Source organism: Typopeltis vanoorti, chromosome 19 (genome assembly GCF_054136105.1).
Source record: "Typopeltis vanoorti isolate ZY-2024b chromosome 19, IOZ_Tvanoo_1.0, whole genome shotgun sequence".
In the NCBI taxonomy this organism is placed as follows: domain Eukaryota; kingdom Metazoa; phylum Arthropoda; class Arachnida; order Uropygi; family Thelyphonidae; genus Typopeltis; species Typopeltis vanoorti.
The window spans coordinates 57,222,550-57,242,328 of NC_143567.1; the positions used below are offsets into that span (position 1 = coordinate 57,222,550).

The 19,779-nt window shown below is 35.2% G+C and overlaps 1 protein-coding gene across 1 annotated transcript in view; it reads right to left on the reverse strand.

Moving 5' to 3' along the window:
* The window catches only part of Isha (Insulator su(Hw) mRNA adaptor), a 314,370-nt gene that overhangs the window by 234,392 nt on the left and 60,199 nt on the right, over positions 1 to 19,779 (reverse strand). The window contains exon 3 of the mRNA XM_090409621.1: positions 10,348 to 10,509. Within this exon, the coding sequence (XP_090265747.1) occupies positions 10,348 to 10,509 (162 nt within the window). The remainder of the gene's footprint in view (positions 1 to 10,347; positions 10,510 to 19,779) is intronic.

Sequence of the window (19,779 nt, forward strand, 5' to 3'; positions counted from 1 at the left end):
TAAGCAATTCAATTTTTCGCATATCTGGGGAATGAGAAATGTTATTTGCAGAGAGCCAATCCATAAGAACTCGCTTCTTATAATACAATTTGGAACTTTGTTTAATCGAATAGAGTGATATGAAGCATTATCAATTATAACAACAGCATTTTAAGGAAGGTTTGGAATCAGTTTTTCTTCTGCCAACTTTTTGAATATCATAGAATTCATTTGCCGATAGTAATCTCCAGTAGTTGAATTGGCTTTGTATAGTAAGTTTGAATTTGGTAAAAAAAACCATTTTTCCACCTGCACACAAAATTATTATGCGGTGCGAGGCATTTCCGGTTTGTAGCACTCCACATTCTTCTTTAGACTGCCAACATTTTCCATAAGTTAAATTACTATCGATCCAAGTTTCATCTAGATACACAATCAGTCTTTTCTCCTCCCTGAAACGTCGTATTGCTCTCAAATACTGCGTTCTAGATAAAACAATGTCACTTCGCTCCATGATAAGTTTCCTTTTATTCTGGGACTTTTTAAAACAAAATCCGATTTCATGAAATATTTTTGTTAAAGCTTCTCTTTTTCAAGAAAAATTATTGCACAGGAACCAATTTCGGAAAAGTTGGCACTCTTTTCTCAACCACGTAAAATTTGTGAATAGTTCTTATAACGTCTACAACAAAATCATTCAAAGCTATGGTTTCGATGGTTTTCTTTCTCTGGCGCTCTTTTTAGGAGATTTAAATTTTGGCTTACCTTCATCTTTTGATTCCCTACGAATTCTTTTAACAGTCGACACCAACATGCCTGCAATTGCACTTGCACATTTTATGACTTGAGAAAGGGAATAAGGAGACTGCCTTTTAACGATTCTTTTTCGCAGAATGTCAGCACATTATTCAATATTCTTTTGCAAGAGCAACTGAAACATTTAACAACAGAACTTGTTGACTGTACTGGATCCATCATACAAATTAATAATAAAAAATAATGCAAAAAAAAAAAAAAGCAACAACAAAAATCAAGCTACTACTAGCACAGCAACAGACAAGAAAGCACATGATTTCGCATGTTGGCGACCAATTCGTACATCTTTCATTTCTTTCTCCCCTTCAGCATGAATCGACTATTCTTGGCAAAACGCCAAGCAGAGATCTGCAAACGGTGGGCATACTATACTGTCTTGTTCCGCTTCTTTAAATAATGTTTCATTGTGCTAACCAAAACAATCAATTCTTTCGCCTTACCTTCTCTATGTCCCAACAACTTTACTGATATTATTCATTTTTTATTTAGATGCATAGGAAATACAAGAAGAAAGAACCTGAAATAACACATAGTTAAAATAATTTCAGTCAAGCAGATTTGTTAGATTATTTAATTCATTAATTTTTTAAGAAATGTTTATTGGAAAAATATGAAGTCCATCTATAAAATTTTTAATGTTGATAAGCCATGAGACTCAAGCATCCTATTCAATGAAAAAAAAGCAAAGTATTGCACTTCAACTACATGCACGTTAGCAACCTCCTGCATGTCTGTGGTGCAATGGCACCGCTTGCTGATTTTATGCACACAACCTGGAGGTGAAAAGAGAGAGAGAGAGAGAGAAAGAAAAAAAAAGTTTAGCAAACAAAAAACACATTTTTGATCTATAACTTTTCCATGAACCTTCCCATTTAGTTTTTAATTAATCCAAAAGCTAAATTTCATCGAGTTGCAACTACTGAGGTACAACTTGACGTACTGCTCTGTATAATGTTCATTTACACCAACATGCTTGTAATGTTATGAAAAACAGGGATCTTATCATATACCTCATTCTCACACACTGTTTTATTTTTCTCTTTATAGATACTATTATATCAATCATCCAGAACTGAACCTTCTCAATTATAAATTACAGCCACTGCAAAACTTTCATCCTTTCGTATTTGAGAAATTATGGACAAATATCACTTCAGCTGGCTTTCCAGATTGGGTCTTTTCTCACGAATTTTTTCATCTAGTTTGGTTAAAAGATCGGAATAATATTCCCTGGTTAACCCTTTTCAAGATAATTAATAAAGAAAATGCTTTAGCATCCCAAAACACCGATGCCATGACCTTTCCTGCTAATGGAACCTTGTCTTCTTTGGCACTGAAAAACCAGCTTCTGTCCGCTGTTTTGACTGCCATTTGGATTCTGGTGTGTAATAGTGAATCCAAGTCTCATCCATAGTAATAAATCAACGCAAAATTTTATTCTTGTTAAAATGCTTCAAACACTGTTCAGAGATTTTCATGCAAGTGCGTTTTTGATCTGCTGTGAGCAAACGCGGCATCCATCTTGCGAAAAGCTTTTTTTTTTTCGTTTGCAATTCTTCATGTATCCTACACATTCTTTTGAAATGGCTATAGTCTCAGCAATTTCACACACTTTAACTGGCCGGTCATCCAATACCATATCGTGCACTGATCAATGATTTCCGTTGTTGTTACACTTTTTGGATGTCCTTCACATGGATCATCTTCAAGGCTGGTTTGGCCACTTTTAAACTCGGCAGCCCATTTCTTAATTGTCAAAAATGATGCCCATAAATATGAACTTTGAATGAATTTCTTTTGGCGTTAAACCTTCTTTTACAAAGAAGTCTACAACTGCATGATATTCCATTTTATCCATTTCAAGGGATACAGACAACACTTTTGCTTCAGACAGCTGTATAAAACAAACTATTTGATAGATGACTTGCAATTTCACATGGATGCTTATGATAGATGTACCGACTTAGAAGGAAAAAAAAAATTTTGCCAATTATGGTATGTACCTCCCTCACCAGGACGTTTTGATGCATTTCTTCTTTTCCAGAGCTGCCTCTAACATTTTGAAGTCCACAAAGAACTGGTGATTTTTCTATCCGTTAAATCAACTGCCACATTCTGTACTGAGTGAATCAATGTTTTCATCACATATTTAATGGAGTCTTAAATGTGTTTCTTGATTTTAAAGTTTTTCTTTCCTCAGTAATATCTGCATATTTGTGTCTACAATTCACCTCTAAAAGCCTTGTGACTCTTTTCAAAGTCAGTGCATATATTTCTTGTCAAAACATATCACTTCCTATTTCAAATCTCCCGTATATGCTTGTAAAGTAGTGTGAAAATAGCATATCAACTATTCAGAATAAGACTTCGCTTATTTCTTCTCTTCATGTGAATTAACCTATTTTTATGTTGGAACATGGTGTCAGTAATGACTGGACTATGTCATGAACTAAAATCCAGCAGGAACTTTATTATTAGCTTTACTCTTTTCTCCAAAATTTCCTTTAAAATGTTTTGATATATCTGGGATTCATTTCCTGCTAACAAGAACTTTTTGTCAGCTGCAGCTGCCCTGTGTAATGACTGAAATTTTCCTGTTCTTTACTACGTTATTCTCTTAGCCTACAGGCACAAATAAGTATCACTGGGGAATCCCCTCTAATTTTTTTTTTACTCTTCTTGAAATTATCTGAAATTCAAAAGTTTATTTTTACATTTGGTAATGAATATAACAGCTATTCCTTCCTTTTTGATTACACTACTGCATAACTTACGTTAATTATTAAGAACATAACTCTAGTAGTAAGACTTATACGTTGGTTAGACATAACTGGTAATTAATTTACGGAATTAACAACACATATGAAGTATATTAATTAAAGATAACTTTAATGAATCACTTCTATATTTCGGCAATGTCACATTGCCATCTTCAGGAACATAAAGATATGGTATGTGCACTAAGGAACTAACAAAGCAAATGAGGAAGAAAGTAAGAAACTAATTTTGTTCCTAAAGTCCTAATGGTGCCCTCTTGCGGGCTAATTTGGTAGTCTTGGCAGTTGGGCTGAAGTTCTCATAATGAAAGTCTCCCAAATTTGGGGCAGTTTCATGCACCCAAATTTGTTGAGGTTAGGAACGTTTTTTAGAGCTGCTGAAGATTCTTTGAATAATCTTTCGTATTTAAACTTGCTGCGATGGATTATTTTTGTTTTCTTCCAACGAATTTTATGGTGGGTATCTAAGGCATGGTCTGCCAACCCAGAGCGGCTGTACTGGGTGAAACCGGATGTAGTCTTGGTGTTCTGAAATCCTGATATTTGTTGTTCTGCCTGTTTGGCCAAAGTAGGACAATTTGCAGCTGCAAGGGACCTGGTATACACCAGGTAGGTCTAGGGGAAGTGGTTGGTCTTTGGTAGAGCGGATAAGGGATGCCAACTTTTTATATGGTCTGTAACAAGAAGTAAGGTTATATTTTTTGAGGATATTAGTTATTTTTTCAGAGGTGCCCTGGATGTAGGGGATAGTGATAGACTTGGTGTAGTCTTTATTGTGGAGGGGGGTTGTGGTTTATAGGTTTTAGTATTTTTTGGGTTTTTTTGGGGTTATAGCCATTGGCTAAGAAAGTGTTGAGGATGTGGTTTAGTTCAATAGTCAGGGCCTTGTCATCTGAGCAGATTAATTTTGCCCTGTTATATAGTGTTTTTATCACCCCATATTGTTGTGAGGGGGGGGGGAATTGCTGGTGGATGTATCTGCCAGTGTGGGTGGGTTTTCTGTAAACAGAGAAAACCAAAGATCCATCAAGTTGGCGGGTGATTAAAGTGTCTAGGAAGGGGAGAGTGTTGTTTTCCTCTTTTTCTAAGGTGAACTGGATTCTGGGATGTTGGTTGTTTAAGTGTGTTAGGAAGGAGTGGAGTGTGTCTGAGCCATGTGGCCAAATAGCAAACACATCATCCACATAACGAAGCCAAATAGTGGGTTTTTGTGGGGCAGAGTTTAAGGCTTTCTCTTCAAATGTCTCCATAAAGAAATTGGCCAAGGGTGGGGAAAGTGGTGAACCCATGGCTGTCCCCTCTATCTGTTTGTAGAACTTTCCTTGCTAAACGAAATAGCCCGAGTTCATTGTGAACTGAAATAGGGCTGAGATATCGGGAGGAAACTTGGCTTGGATGAGCTCAATGGTTTCTTTGAGTGGGACATTAGTGAATAGGGAGGAGACGTCAAAACTGATTTCAAAACTGACGTCAAAACTGTTCAGTTTTGACGTCTCCTCCCTATTCACTAATGTCCCACTCAAAGAAACCCTTGAGCTCATCCAAGCCAAGTTTCCTCCCGATATCTCAGCCCTATTTCAGTTCACAATGAACTCGGGCTATTTCGTTTAGCAAGGAAAGTTCTACAAACAGATAGAGGGGACAGCCATGGGTTCACCACTTTCCCACCCTTGGCCAATTTCTTTATGGAGACATTTGAAGAGAAAGCCTTAAACTTCGCCCCACAAAAACCCACTATTTGGCTTCGTTATGTGGATGATGTGTTTGCTATTTGGCCACATGGCTCAGACACACTCCACTCCTTCCTAACACAATTAAACAACCAACATCCCAGAATCCAGTTCACCTTAGAAAAAGAGGAAAACAACACCCTCCCCTTCCTAGACACTTTAATCACCCGCCAGCTTGATGGACCTTTGGTTTTCTCTGTTTACAGAAAACCCACCCACACTGGCAGATACATTCACCAGCAATCCCCCCCCCCTCACAACAATATGGGGTGATAAAAACACTATATAACAGGGCAAAATTAATCTGCTCAGATGACAAGGCCCTGACTATTGAACTAAACCACATCCTCAACACTTTCTTAGCCAATGGCTATAACCCCAAAAAAACCCAAAAAATATTAAAACCTATAAACCACAACCCCCCTTCCCCCCTCCACAATAAAGACTACACCAAGTCTATCACTATCCCCTACATCCAGGGCACCTCTGAAAAAATAACTAATATCCTCAAAAAATATGACCTTACTTCTTGTTACAGACCATATAAAAAGTTGGCATCCCTTATCCGCTCTACCAAAGACCAACCACTTCCCCTAGACCTACCTGGTGTATACCAGGTCCCTTGCAGCTGCAAATTGTCCTACTTTGGCCAAACAGGCAGAACAACAAATATCAGGATTTCAGAACACCAAGACTACATCCGGTTTCACCAGTACAGCCGCTCTGGGTTGGCAGACCATGCCTTAGATACCCACCATAAAATTCGTTGGAAGAAAACAAAAATAATCCGTCGCAGCAAGTTTAAATACGAAAGATTATTCAAAGAATCTTCAGCAGCTCTAAAAAACGTTCCTAACCTCAACAAATTTGGGTGCATGAAACTGCCCCAAATTTGGGAGACTTTCATTATGAGAACTTCAGCCCAACTGCCAAGACTACCAAATTAGCCCGCAAGAGGGCACCATTAGGACTTTAGGAACAAAATTAGTTTCTTACTTTCTTCTTCATTTGCTTTGTTAGTTCCTTAGTGCACATACCATATCTTTATGTTCCTGAAGATGGCAATGTGACATTGCCAAAATATAGAAGTGATTCATTAAAGTTATCTTTAATTAATATACTTCATATGCGTTGTTAATTCCGTAAATTAATTACCAATTAAGAACATAACTTACGCTAATTATTAAGAAGTCATGTTTTAGTCCATTTAAGTAACATGAATTTACATTTATATAGTATTTTTGCAATTTCTCAACTAGCACCAGATCTTTTCCATTGATGTTACTGGTGTTAACAGTAACTATCTTCAATTCTGTTGATCTTGAGGTTGTTCCAATAACATTTTCACTATGCTTCATTGTTGCAACATGAAAATAGGAAGGGCTTGTATCATCAGCATAATATTTGATCATATCTGTGTGTCATTAAACCCAATATGTTACTTTGAAGTTGTGCTCTCTCGTTTTATAATTTTAAAAAGTAATCTCCTCCAAACTTGCACACCAAATGAAATCACAACATTAGGGGAGACAATAAATTCCAAACTAATTTCTAAGTACTTTGAGTATCTCAAAAAATTTTCATTAATATTAACAGCAGCCATGAGCATGTACCTGTATACATATCTTAGCTGAACACTAAAAAGCCCATTGACAGCAGAGTTCTTGCTAAGAGATGCCAGAGGTGTAGACTGGAAATCACAAAAACAAGTTAGATGCAGTTTTGTCAATTAATTCATACTTCGCATGCAAGGCTCAATGAATCAGCACAAAAACTTCCTGGCACCTTCAACCAGCCTTTATTGATTCCCATCATCAATTTGCTTTCATTTAATTCAACAGTTCAAAAACTTTGGGAAGGACATTGATGGTCTGGAACATCACCATTTCACGATTTACTTTCTTCTACAAAACTGAACCAACAGAAAGTGAACTCCAACTGATCCATGATTATACCTTGATAACATAACTTTTGCAAACATACCAACCAGCTGCATAATCTTCTTGCATCAACAATTTGTGGCTTGAAGCAGAAAATAAAGAACATAATGCTCTCATTCTAAACTTATATTCAGAGATGAATCTCCAAAGGATGGCATTTATAAGCTAGCAGAAAACTGTAACCCAAAAATTGTCACGGTGCCACCATTGCAGGCTAGAGAGAATGAATTTCTCATGCCCGGGAAAAGTAGCCTTGTATACATTGACAAGGAGATCCGGATCCATAATGGTTGTGAATAACAAGTTCACAAGTCTAGTTTTGCCTAAATCGATATCATCTTTTACTGCCCATACCAAATCCCATTTTTTAATGCAGAAGCAAGGATTACTTATAGTCATTGTGGAAACCAGAATTGAAATGCTGCATAGGGAGCAGGTGCAACCCATTCAAAACTTTAATTTTCATTCTGCACAAACATACCGTCCCTGTTCCGACCTCAATGTTTACTTTTATCAGTCTGCAAGACATCAGATTTTCCTGACAAAAAAACTTCAACCTCTTCTCACATGGAAAAACACAAAGCCACTTGCATCTATACATTGTTTGGCATTATAAGAATGCCAAGTGATATGATCTTAACTTTTATGCCTCATTCCCTTGGTTGGAAATGATGTATGGATAACCTTGTTAATTTCAATGCTAGCAAAATAGCCACTGTGTTTTTCTAGCTTTGAAACTGACATTTAAAAAAATGAGAAACGGTGTTAAAAAAAAACTAAGATTGGAAAAAAAGTAAGACTTTTCTTCCAGTCTTACTTTTGATGCCAACACCCAAATCTCTAAGATAAGATTTCTCTTCATGGGATTACTCTAGCATCAAATCTCTCTCTTGCCATAAGCATAATACAATAACTGCCTAATTAATTTACTTCCAAACAACTATTAACACTATACAAAGTCCTAAGCACACCATAAAATATGACAGATTAATCTACTTTTTTAGGGAGGTCTTAGAATTTCCATGTAGGTCTTCAGTCTGATGCCAGCATATTCTACAAATATTTCAGTGGCAACTGTTGATCTGAAGAGATATTAATAATTCTCCACCATTTTTCCAAATCCACTGTAATGTGTGAAAAAGCTATTCAACTTCCTTCAGAGTTCATCTCCAAACTCACAGAACAAATTTCTCCTCCTGTTCATTCATGCTTTCTCCTGTTCTCTGCAACAACTTCTCCTCTCACATTCCCAAGGAATACAATCTGTGGGTTTTCAAATGTAAACAAGTTTCTTCCTTTTCTTCGACTTTCTGTCCATCAACATTATTAATGTACCATAGCTGGACAAACCTCTTGTCTATGGGATCATTATTATTACGTGACACCTACTCTACATCTCTGTCTCCACCACTCAATCCACCAATTATAACACTAACTGCAACTACATCAACGCCATCTACTGCCAGCCACCACCACCACCACTAGTATTTCCACAGACAATCAGAAACATCCATGCCCATGGCAGGATTCGAACCCACAGCCTTTTGGCTGGAGAGCGGATACGCTAACAGCTCAGCAGATCATCATTATCATAAGAAAAAAGCAGATACATACTAGTAGATATGTACTAACCAGACATATCATGGAAGATGAGGACAGAACACTGGGTCAGAAATTATCTTCATTTCTTTGCATACCTTACAAACTCCTAATTATCTAGCTTTCATCCTTAAGCAATCCCCAAATGGGGATCTTTTAATCACCTTATTAGGAACAATATTTTACATAAATTAATTCACTTTTAGAAACATGTTGCATTTATAGACTGAAAATTGCTAGTGATATCTAACTGAAAATTTAAATACGACTGAGTTACCAAATCAGCTCAGTCAATTTCAAGAAACAGATACAGGAAATGCAACTGAAATAGAACAAAGATCAGAAGCAAGGCAGTATATACTTTATCACCATTGCTTTTTTTAATAATGCTTACATAAAATTACCAATCTGGAATGCAAGTAAACCAATACACAAAATAGTTACATCAGAAGATGATTTCCAAAGATCATTAAATCATTTTTTGAAATTATAGATCGTAATATAAAAATATCCAAAAAAAAAAGAGAGAAACTCCTCTGTAAGCAGTGTAAAATAAAACATGTATCCTCGGGGGTACAGGATATTATGCTAATACCACATGAAATGCGGTAATATGCTAATACCACATGAAAATATACATCATTATGAACTTCCTATCGACAAGTTTCCTGCAAATTAATCTGCTATCTGTCAAGACTCCAATATTATTAGATCTTATATGGAACTTGTTACAGCACTCCAACTGACATTAAAAAAATTCAGCTGAAAATCTCGAAGACCATAAGACATCAGTTAGGATTGTGGGAGCCCACTTTTTACAATCACTCTGTGTGCACATACTCAATATATTTCTTTGTGCTCATGAAATATTGTCTTAGTAATTATTTGTTAAATAAATTTAGTTAATTATTAGCTTTATACATCTTTTTTTTCCTACTAAACACTGATATGAATGCTGACATTAAAACCAAAGTGATTCCACTGTATAGTCAACATTTTATCACTTAGCAAATGAAGTACACATTTCTTTCCGTGTAACAAATCTGTAAAGCTTGAGACTGTTTTCTGCATTTTGCACAGCTTAATCTTTTCTTTTTTCCCCACATGATGACTACAAGTTCTAAGTGATTTTCTTGAACCAAACTGATAAGGTATACTGGTGAAGTTTTTATGAGTCAGCAATAATTACATCACTAGTCCTTTTCTCAATTTGAGATATTTTGAAAAATATGAAAATGGTTACTTTATGGAAGTATGAAGGAGGGATGAAAAAAAAAAATTAATGAATTTTATGAAACTTTTACGAACTTTATGAAAATTAATGACATTAAAGTTTCCAAAAATCCTGTAAAACCAAGTTCACTGAGGCAAATACTGATTTCAGGTTCCAAAGAATTAAACTCATAGCTGAGAATATCTGGTATGTCCTTGCTTTAACATACAGATGGAAATTGTAAATTATATTTAAAAATATATATATATATTGAGGGGAAAAAATCTACTTACCCTATCATCTTCAGGGCATTTAAAAAGATTCTGAAATGTGACAGTAATATTTTTTGTAAAACGTGGTGCAAACACATCTCTTTCTGGTCCAAATTGGTGCCTAGATTGACGAACAATAGAATCGATAACATATAAACCTGGAACCTTGTATTCTGGTCGACACTAGTTGAAAAGGGAAAAAAAAGGTATACGCTATGAATCAGTCTTTTTATCTGACATACTGAATTTAGCCAAAAAAGAATTAACATTTTCACTATGGAGAGGACAAGCCAGCAAAACTCTCCTTGTCCAATTTATTTTCTTTCATAATTTAAATTAAAAAGTAACATGCAAAAATTTAGGCAATTTGTTTCCAATTTAAGACTAACCAAAGCTGTGATAGATAAAATTATGTTCAACTGAAAATCTTTGCTGAAAACATTATTCGCTAGAAAATTGAAATGATGTTGCATTGATACTAGTATATAAAAAGTAAATGTAGTGCAAGATAAATTTTACAAATATAGTTTTTTTATGTATTATTTGTTTAGATTTTAATTAGATTTTCATAATATTTTCATTCTTATACAATGAAAGTAATATATTTATTGATTGGTTGATTTCCTAATTTCAGTTTCGATGTAATTTTTATTCATTCTAACCTGGTTCAGAAATCCTGCTCAAATTCCATGACCAAACATGGGAACCACTCAAGCCTCCAATAAGCAGTGCTGTGGTCTCACAACAGATGACAAAATTCATCTCTTACCTAGAAACAATTACAAACATTCATGCCCATTGCGAGTTTCGATTCCACAGCTCATTGATGGGAGAGGGTATGCTAACTAGTCAGTTGTTAACAACATAATATTCCTGATTACAGTTTATTTTTGAATGTTTCACAAGAGAAGTAATTAATTACATATTTCACTTTGGGAGCATGCATCTATATATATTTTTATTTCAGTAAAGAAGACTAAATATAAAACTTTAAATTTCTTAGTGTTATAAAATATTAGTATTGGAGGAAAAGGTAAAGAATAGTATTGCACCCGCTGATGGTAATTTAGCTTATGCTGATTTACATAATGATGATAAGATTTACATAATTTTATTATCATTATCTTTAATATAATTACTCAAAAGTGAACCTATGATTTTAAATCTAGCTCTGTAAACAATATTAGCATACGACTTTTGTGCAGGAAAAGTGCAGTCATTTTCAATAACCGAAACACGTCACCTTCTGAATTAGTTCAGATTGAAAAATATATCACACCTGGGTGGATGTCTAAATGTGCAGAACAGAAAAACAGTGAACAGATAGAATAATAAATATTCTTAAATATTGTGCACTTTCTCCTTAACTATTCTTAAATATTTTATTTTCCCCAATAACTATCAATAGTTAGAATAGTTAATGGGAATATGTAAAGTTAACTATAAATATTAGTTAGATATAATTATTATTCCTAAATATTCTTAAAATATGGTGGTCTTTCTCCCTAAATATCCTATCCCAGTTCTGTAACAATTAATATTCAATCTACAGTAGTAAGAAAGAATATTAATAAACTTTATACGGAATAAAATTTTTCAGAAAGCATGATATAATCTAAATATTAAATAATATATAAAATATTTCTTAAATTTTTTAAAGAATATTTAATTTTTAAAAGAAATCTTTTTTAAAATATTTCTTATATGAGATTTTTTTTTTCCCCACATATATCCGAGAAAAATTTTGTTGCGATGAATTGTTGGCGATCAATTTTCCTATGATGAATTGTCCGTACATGTTAAGATCATCATCTGGTAGGTGTGTGTATATATGTATGTACCATATTTTCCGGTGTATAAGATGCACCCAAGAAATTTAATACAATTTTCTGGAAAAAACCTAAACTTTAAAGTATGATTTAAAAAAAAAAAAATGGATAAAATAATAGGTAATTTTTAATAGTAAACTGACCTTTCAGAAACCTGCAAAACCCATGTCACTGTCATCTGACTCTTCTCTATCATCATTAATTTCTTATAATATAGAAATAATTTTGTCTTCATATTCTTTTGGCATTTGACTGATTTTTGTTTTTGTACGCATACAAAGTCCACTGCGTTTCATGAAACGGTAACACCATGACGCACCACCTTTAAAATCTTCAATGTTACGCTCACAGGCTACTTTGATTGCATGTGTACGAATCATTTTTGTTGAAATGGCAATGCCATTTTGCCAATTTTCTTGCACCCATTTCAAAACTTCGGTCTCTAGTTCTGGCCACTTCGCAATTTTTCCACGTTCTGCGTGCTTTTCTTTAAACAAATTGTACAAAATCTCTTTCTGACCACACCAAGTTCTTAGCCAATGACGTGCTAGAAGTCACATGAAGGTCACACATCAATTTGATTGCACCATTAACCGCCTACAAAGATCTTGGAACAAAAAAGGGAGTGCGTTTGACTTTGAAAGGAGGAAACAATCTTTACCTTCATTATATAAGACTCACCCTATTTTTAAGGTAAAAAAGTGCATCTTATATACCGGAAAATACGGCATGTATGCACCAAGAGGAATGATACATCTCAAGAATATGGATGGCAAAAATTTGACCCATATAACTGTTATTCTAATTCTAACAGGCAATTATAATTAGGAACTGTAGTATTCCAGGATGTTAGCAGTAATGTAATATTAACAAACACAATGCTTATTTTAAATATTGATTAGACCACCACCACTGCTATTGCTGCATTAAAGATTAATATGAATTTGTTCTCTGGTTATGCAAAATAGGGTATAGTCTTGATGCAGATTCTGCTTCCCCTCCAAACACATACACACACACACCAGAGGTCATGTTGACCTGCAATGGACCATTCAAGTTGACCCAAAAAATAGGGTTACTTTGGCACAATGAATTGTAATGTAGCTTATCTGTCTATGTACACACAAACAGACAAGCTACTATATATATATATATGTATAGAGAGAGAGAGAGAGAGAGAGAGAGAAGCTACATTGCAATTCAAACAATGTGCCAAAGTAGCACTATTTTTTTGGATCAACCATTCAGTCAGAATGGTCCACAGCAGGTCAACATGACCTCTAGTGTATGTTGAGGAAAAAAAAAAAAAAAAAAAAAAAAAAAAAAAAAACTATACCCTATTTTACATAGCCAGAGAAGAAATTCATATTAACCTTTAATAGAATAATAGTGGTGGTCTAATCAGTATTTAAAACACAGGCTTCTTTAAACACTCAAGTTGGCAGGGTGTTTATGTACAGGAGAAAACTTAGATGGCCAATTACAGAGGGTGGCAGATAGATCAAAGGTAATTTGTTTAACGCTTCAATGCCATACACAATCAAAAACTCTGGAAATGTCAAGAGCAACAGCATAAGTTTCTCCAAACCATTCCATAGCATGTATTCAATGGTGGATACATGCTATGGTGTGAGGTAAGCTAACAGGTCAGCTATGGATCTTGAATGGCATAATTCGTATTGGTGGTTGATTAACTGGTGGAACTCTACGTAGTGGAGAAGATGGTTATTGATGACTTTCTCCATTTTTGAGAAGATCTGAAGTGATGGCAATCCATTGGTAGTTTGATGAATCTCCCCTTTTTGAAATAGACTGGATACATCATTGCTTCCACACATTAGGATAAGTACCAGTTAGGTATAAAAGGTTGTAGAGATAAAAAAACAGTGTTGGGTGTAAAGCACAATGTTTGAGAACTGGAGAAGTGCCAAGTTATGTAGTAATTTTCTGAGGTCTTTTTCTCAACAAACTACAGGAAGCATATGGTGCTCAGATTCTGGTATAGTAGAAGACAATTTCTCTTGGTGATCTATGCAGGAGCTCAAAGAAAGGAGTAATGCTAGGTGGTCAGCTCTATCTTTGGGAGAAGCAACAGTGGTGCTATCAGGATGGGAGAGAGAGGAAGTACAGGTGAGCAGAAGTTGCATCCAATGACCTTAACAAAGGACAAGAGGATAGCTTCTGTCTAAACAAGAGGCAAGATTTCTGCTGATGGCCATTATGAAATCAAGTTTATATCTGCTGATGACTGTTTTGTTGACTGTATGCTTTGATACTGACAGAGAATGAAGCTGGTCACCTGCAGCAAGCTGAATCTTTTTTCTTCGACTGCATACACTTTCTGTTGATTGGAAAGTGGATAAGGATTTTGGGTAAAAAAAAAAGTAATGAAAACCTTCATACTGGTAAGGATAATTTCAGTGACTTGTTCAGAGCAGGTGTTAAAATCGGATGAGCAGAAGCAATAGCCAGACCATGGAAAGAAGGAGTAAAAGTTCTGGAGGCCATTCCATTTGACATATTTGTAGTGCCAAAGTATGTGAAGTCAGAAGTGGTTTTAGGGAAAAACAGAGAAAAAGCTTCAAACCTATGCTTGTCCACGGTCAGATTATTACAAAGTTAATTCAGAGAAGTCCAGCTATGAGGTCTTAAAATGATAGTCGCCCAGATCTTTGGTATTTAATTAAACCATACTTGTTGAGGTTGGGAGAGTGCTTCATAGCTGATGCTGATTCCAAGAAGCTGTGAGGACTGTTTTTCTCCATCTGATCCTATGTGAAGGAGTATCCAGAGCATGGTATGCCAATACTAACTTGCCATACAGATGATCTCAGATGTAATTTTTATGTTCATCAAGGAACATGTTAACTGATCTACCAGTCTGGTCAAAACAGATTAACTCGCACGCACAACAAACTTTATACACTCCTGGATGTTCAAGAAGGATGTAGTCGATCTTTAGGAGAAGTTTATAAAAGTAACTAGTTGAATGAAAGGTTTGAAGGTGGTATCATCATCAAATTCCTGATATATACCACCTGAGATTAGCTCTGCTAACACATTCCTGGATGCTAACAATGTGAAGTTGTTTCCTAATATAATCATTTTTAATATGATAATGCCATTGATGCCATCTGTTCATTCATACACCTAATCTTTCTCAGGATTTTCATATCTGCAGTCTCCAGTCTCTGGTCAAGTATTTTACTTCTAACCCAGCTCTCAGATCCATAAGTTAAAATGGTTTGAACATTGTCTTGCATACAGCTAATTTCGTGTTTTGGCTAATTTCTCTCTTATTCCATATAAATTTATTCAGTTGACTTCCTACCATACCAGTTTTGTTGATTCTGTTGTCTATTTCCATATTTAACATACCATCTTCACTAAAAATCGTGCCTAAGTAGATGAAATGTTTTACTTGTACTATAAGTTCTCCATTCACAATGCAGTTGATATTTTCTGACATTAACATCTCCAAAAGAGCTGACATTAACATCTCCAAAATTGGAGATGTTAATGTCAGCTCTTTGTCTTTTTAACGCTGATCTTCATACCATATCTATTACAACAGTTATTAAATTTAGTCAGGGAATCTTGCAGAATTGTAGCAGATTTATTTAGAAGTATAACATCTTCAACATAAAGCAAAGAGCTGACATTAACATCTCCAATTTTGATATCATGTTTAATACCACTTTCCTTCATAATGTGATCCATATAGATAATGAATAACAGAGAGCATAATGTACATCCTTGTCTCACACCAAATTTAACATTAAACCATCTTCCTGTACTTCCTTCAATTCTAACTGCTGACTTACAACTCAAATAAAGACTAAGTATTGCTTGATATAATGCCCCATTAACACCATATAACTATAGTGTTAGAAATAGCTTCTCTCTTTGCACCTTGTCATATGCCTTTTTTTCCAGATCGACAAAATTTAAGTATAGATCTTTGTTATATTCCCATGATTTCTCAACTATCTGTTGTAAATTGAAAATCTGATCCTGACAGCCTCTATTTGACCTGAATCCAGCTTGTTCTTCACCAAGCTTCTCTTCCACAATCCTTCTCAACCGTTTCTCATATATCTTACCAGGAACACTCAGTAATGAAATGCCTCTGTAATTCTCACATTCAGTTTTATTTCGCTTTTTATATATGGGTACTATGAGAGAGCTGTACTCTAATCATCTGGAATTTGTCCCTCTGTCCAGGAATTCCGAACTATGCAGTGCAGCCACTGTACAACTTTTATACCTCCATACTTCAGCATTTCTGGTCGAATATCATCTTATCATCTACTACTGCTGCCTTTCCACTTTTCAGGATTTTGATGGCTTTTTCTACTTCAAGTATAGATATGTATTCCTGACTGCATGCCTGCTCAGTTTTTTTACCACTGTGCTGTCATCACTGCTTGTTTTATTTAGCAGTTTTTCAAAGTAATTACTCCATACTTCAAGGATATCTTTTTCTCCTGTTTTCATGTCACCTTATTTAAGAGTGCTGTAAAAGGAATTAGAGAAGCACTCTTTCTCCATTTCTGAGCTTCTTCAACAACCTCCAGAATATATTGTCATCGTCTTGATATTTATTTTCTATGTTCTTACCAAAGTCTTGCCATGACTTTTGATTAGCTAGTTTTACACAGTGTTTAGCTTGCTTACATTTGTTTCTGTATTCTCTAAGAGCACAAGCTGACTTACTTGCCAGGAACTTTCGATATGCTTTCTTCTTTTCCTTCACTACCTCTTTAACTTCCTGTCCACCAGGGAGTTCTAATTTTTCTATCCTTGCAGAAAACCTCACTACATGCCTCTCTGGCTGAATCAATCAAGGTTTTCTTCAGAGCTTGCCACTGACTCTCCAAGGTTTGGTTTCTGGTCAAAAACTCTTTCATTATTTCTTGAATAATATTTGTGTATTTTAGTCTACAGTTCACATCTGAGAGCTGCTCAACTTTTATTCCCTTTAAAACTTTCTTACATGTTCTTCTTTTCAATATGAAATTCAATTTTATCCAGCTCAAGACTAAATGGTGATCACTTCCAATTTCAAATCCTCTGTGCACTCTGGTGTCCTGCACCAGTGGGAAAACATCACTATCAACAATAACATAGTCAATGAGACTTTTCTTATTCCTTGCCTCTTCTCTCCATGCGAATTTGTGCACATTTTTATGTTTGAACATTGTGTTAGTAATAATCAGTCCATGTCCTGAGCAGAAATCCAACAGCTATTTGCCATTATTATTAGCTTTGTTCTTTTCTCCAAATTTTCTGAAAACATTTTTGTATGTCTGACAATCATTTCCTACTCTGCTATTTATATCCCCAACAATGACCACCTTTTTCTTTTTCATTATGCTTTTTATATATGCCAGTTGGTTTCTGTGTCAGTTGGTTTCTCTAAAGCCTCAAAAAATTCCTCCACTTCTACCTTAGTAGAACCTTCTGTGGGACCATAGGCATAAATAGGTCTCATTGTCCAGTTACCCATTCTCATATTTGCCCACACCACTCTACTTGAGACTGTCTGCCATTCAAGAAGATTAGCCTCGTATTTAATGTTGAATACTATGACTACTCCTTCTTTTCCTTGATTGTCATTGCCTGAATATAACATTTTGTATTTATTGCTTAGAAAGATCTCACCAATTTTTGTCTTTTCTTGTTTCAGTCACCCCTATTATGTCGATCTGGTACTTATCTAATACCTCAGCTAGCTCCATATCTTAGCCATTCAGGCTTCTTATGTTGATAATACTGATCCTGAACTCTGGTGATGTTGAGTTCGGGTAAGTTTTAGGATTTGTTCCAGTAGCTGATTTTCTGCTGTTTGCCCTGGTTCCCTGGAAAAAACAACAGGGGCCTTGTTTAACCGGGCAATGCCCCAGCTATTATGATCTATAATGTTGTACCATCATTTGAAATTGTGGTTTAAGCCCAATAAGAATACAATTTGGTCGGCTAAATCCCAAATTGCCAGTCCATCTTTGTCTGTTCAGTATCCATATAGATACCTAACAGGGTGCACCACGAGAAGGTGAGGACTGGACATTACGTCAGAAGTCCTGGTCAGTTCTCTGCATTCCTTTATGTGGAGGTCTCTCAGTTATAGAGCTTTGATCCTTAAGCACCCCATTCTTCCTAATAATAAGCAGAAATTGCCATTGTCATTTTGACTCACCCTGCGCATACATGTTAGAAGACTAATTTACTTGGCTGAGGTACATGTTTTTTTAGGATGAAAGCACCACTTAAGCAACCCTGTCATGTCACTAATGTATCTAAAAAGAGAAGACTATGGTAAAGTTTATTTTATGAAGTTGGCTGTTAAGATGCACCAAAAATGTAATGTCTCTGGGCCATGAGGTCAAACACATCATCAACATAGCACAGCCAATTTTTTTTTTTTTTTTTTGTGTAGCTGTATTGAAAGCTTCCTTTTCAAAATGCTCCATATAGAAGTTTGCTATGGGGATGGACCCATGACAGTCCAATCTTGCTGCTTGTGTATTATGCCATTCCACAGGAAATAACCTGTATGCATGGTGAATCTGAATAATTCAATAATGTCAAGGGAGGAAATGTGGCTTGATAAGGTCAAGGATCTCTGCAAAGGAACATTAGTGAAAAGTGAAGTGATATCGAAATTGACCATGATGTCAGAATCTATCAGAGATAAATTTTATACTAATGTTTTAAACTGCAGAGATGAGATAGAGAGTTGCCTGTAAGAAAGGAAAGTGATTTGGATAAATGTTTAGCATTTGTATGTGAGCTGTCTATGTTATCTACTATAGGAGCCCCCCCCCCCCCATCTCTCTCTCTCTCTCTCTCTCTCTACTGGGTTTGTGCATTTTAAGGACCCCGTATATCTGGGGAGCATAAGGCTTAAGTTTTTTGGTAATTTCTTTACGCCAGGATCTAATGTTTTTTTTTTTTTTTTTTTTGTTTGTTTTAAATAATTTGTACACTTTTCTCTTTTTGGAGATTTTATAGGATTCCAATCTATGATGTGATAAGTGGAGTAGTCTTTAAGCAGTTGATTCAGTTTTCTGCTATAGCCTGCTTAGTTCATAATGACAGTGGCATCATCTTATTGGCTTTAATTACAATAATTTATTTATTCTTATAAAGCTTTCTAAGTACTGATATTTCTTTTGGTGGAATGCTATTCTTGGGAGGATTGGATTTATTAAGAATACTACTAGCCACATCCAACCGAATGTTATCTGCCATGGCTGGTGCAAGTTCACAGATACCATGTTCTATGCTGATATCCATGAACTTGAATGGCTGTGGCTAGTACACTAAGTAAATCTAAATCTCCCAAGAAAAACACTCAACCAAAAAAATATATATTAGCACTTATAAAGCTATAAAAGAATAAATAAATTATTGAAACTAAAGCCAATAAAGGTAATGCCACTGTCATTATGAACCAAGCAGAGTACAACACTGCAGTGTCGCTGCACTTATTTAGTTTATTTTTATATTTTAAACTTGTTAATTTATATTTTCTTGAATTTCTAATTTATATCTTGTAAGCACTTCCCTAGAGATTGATTTTTTTTTTTCTTTTTGCCACATTAAAGTACTTAAGTTTTTA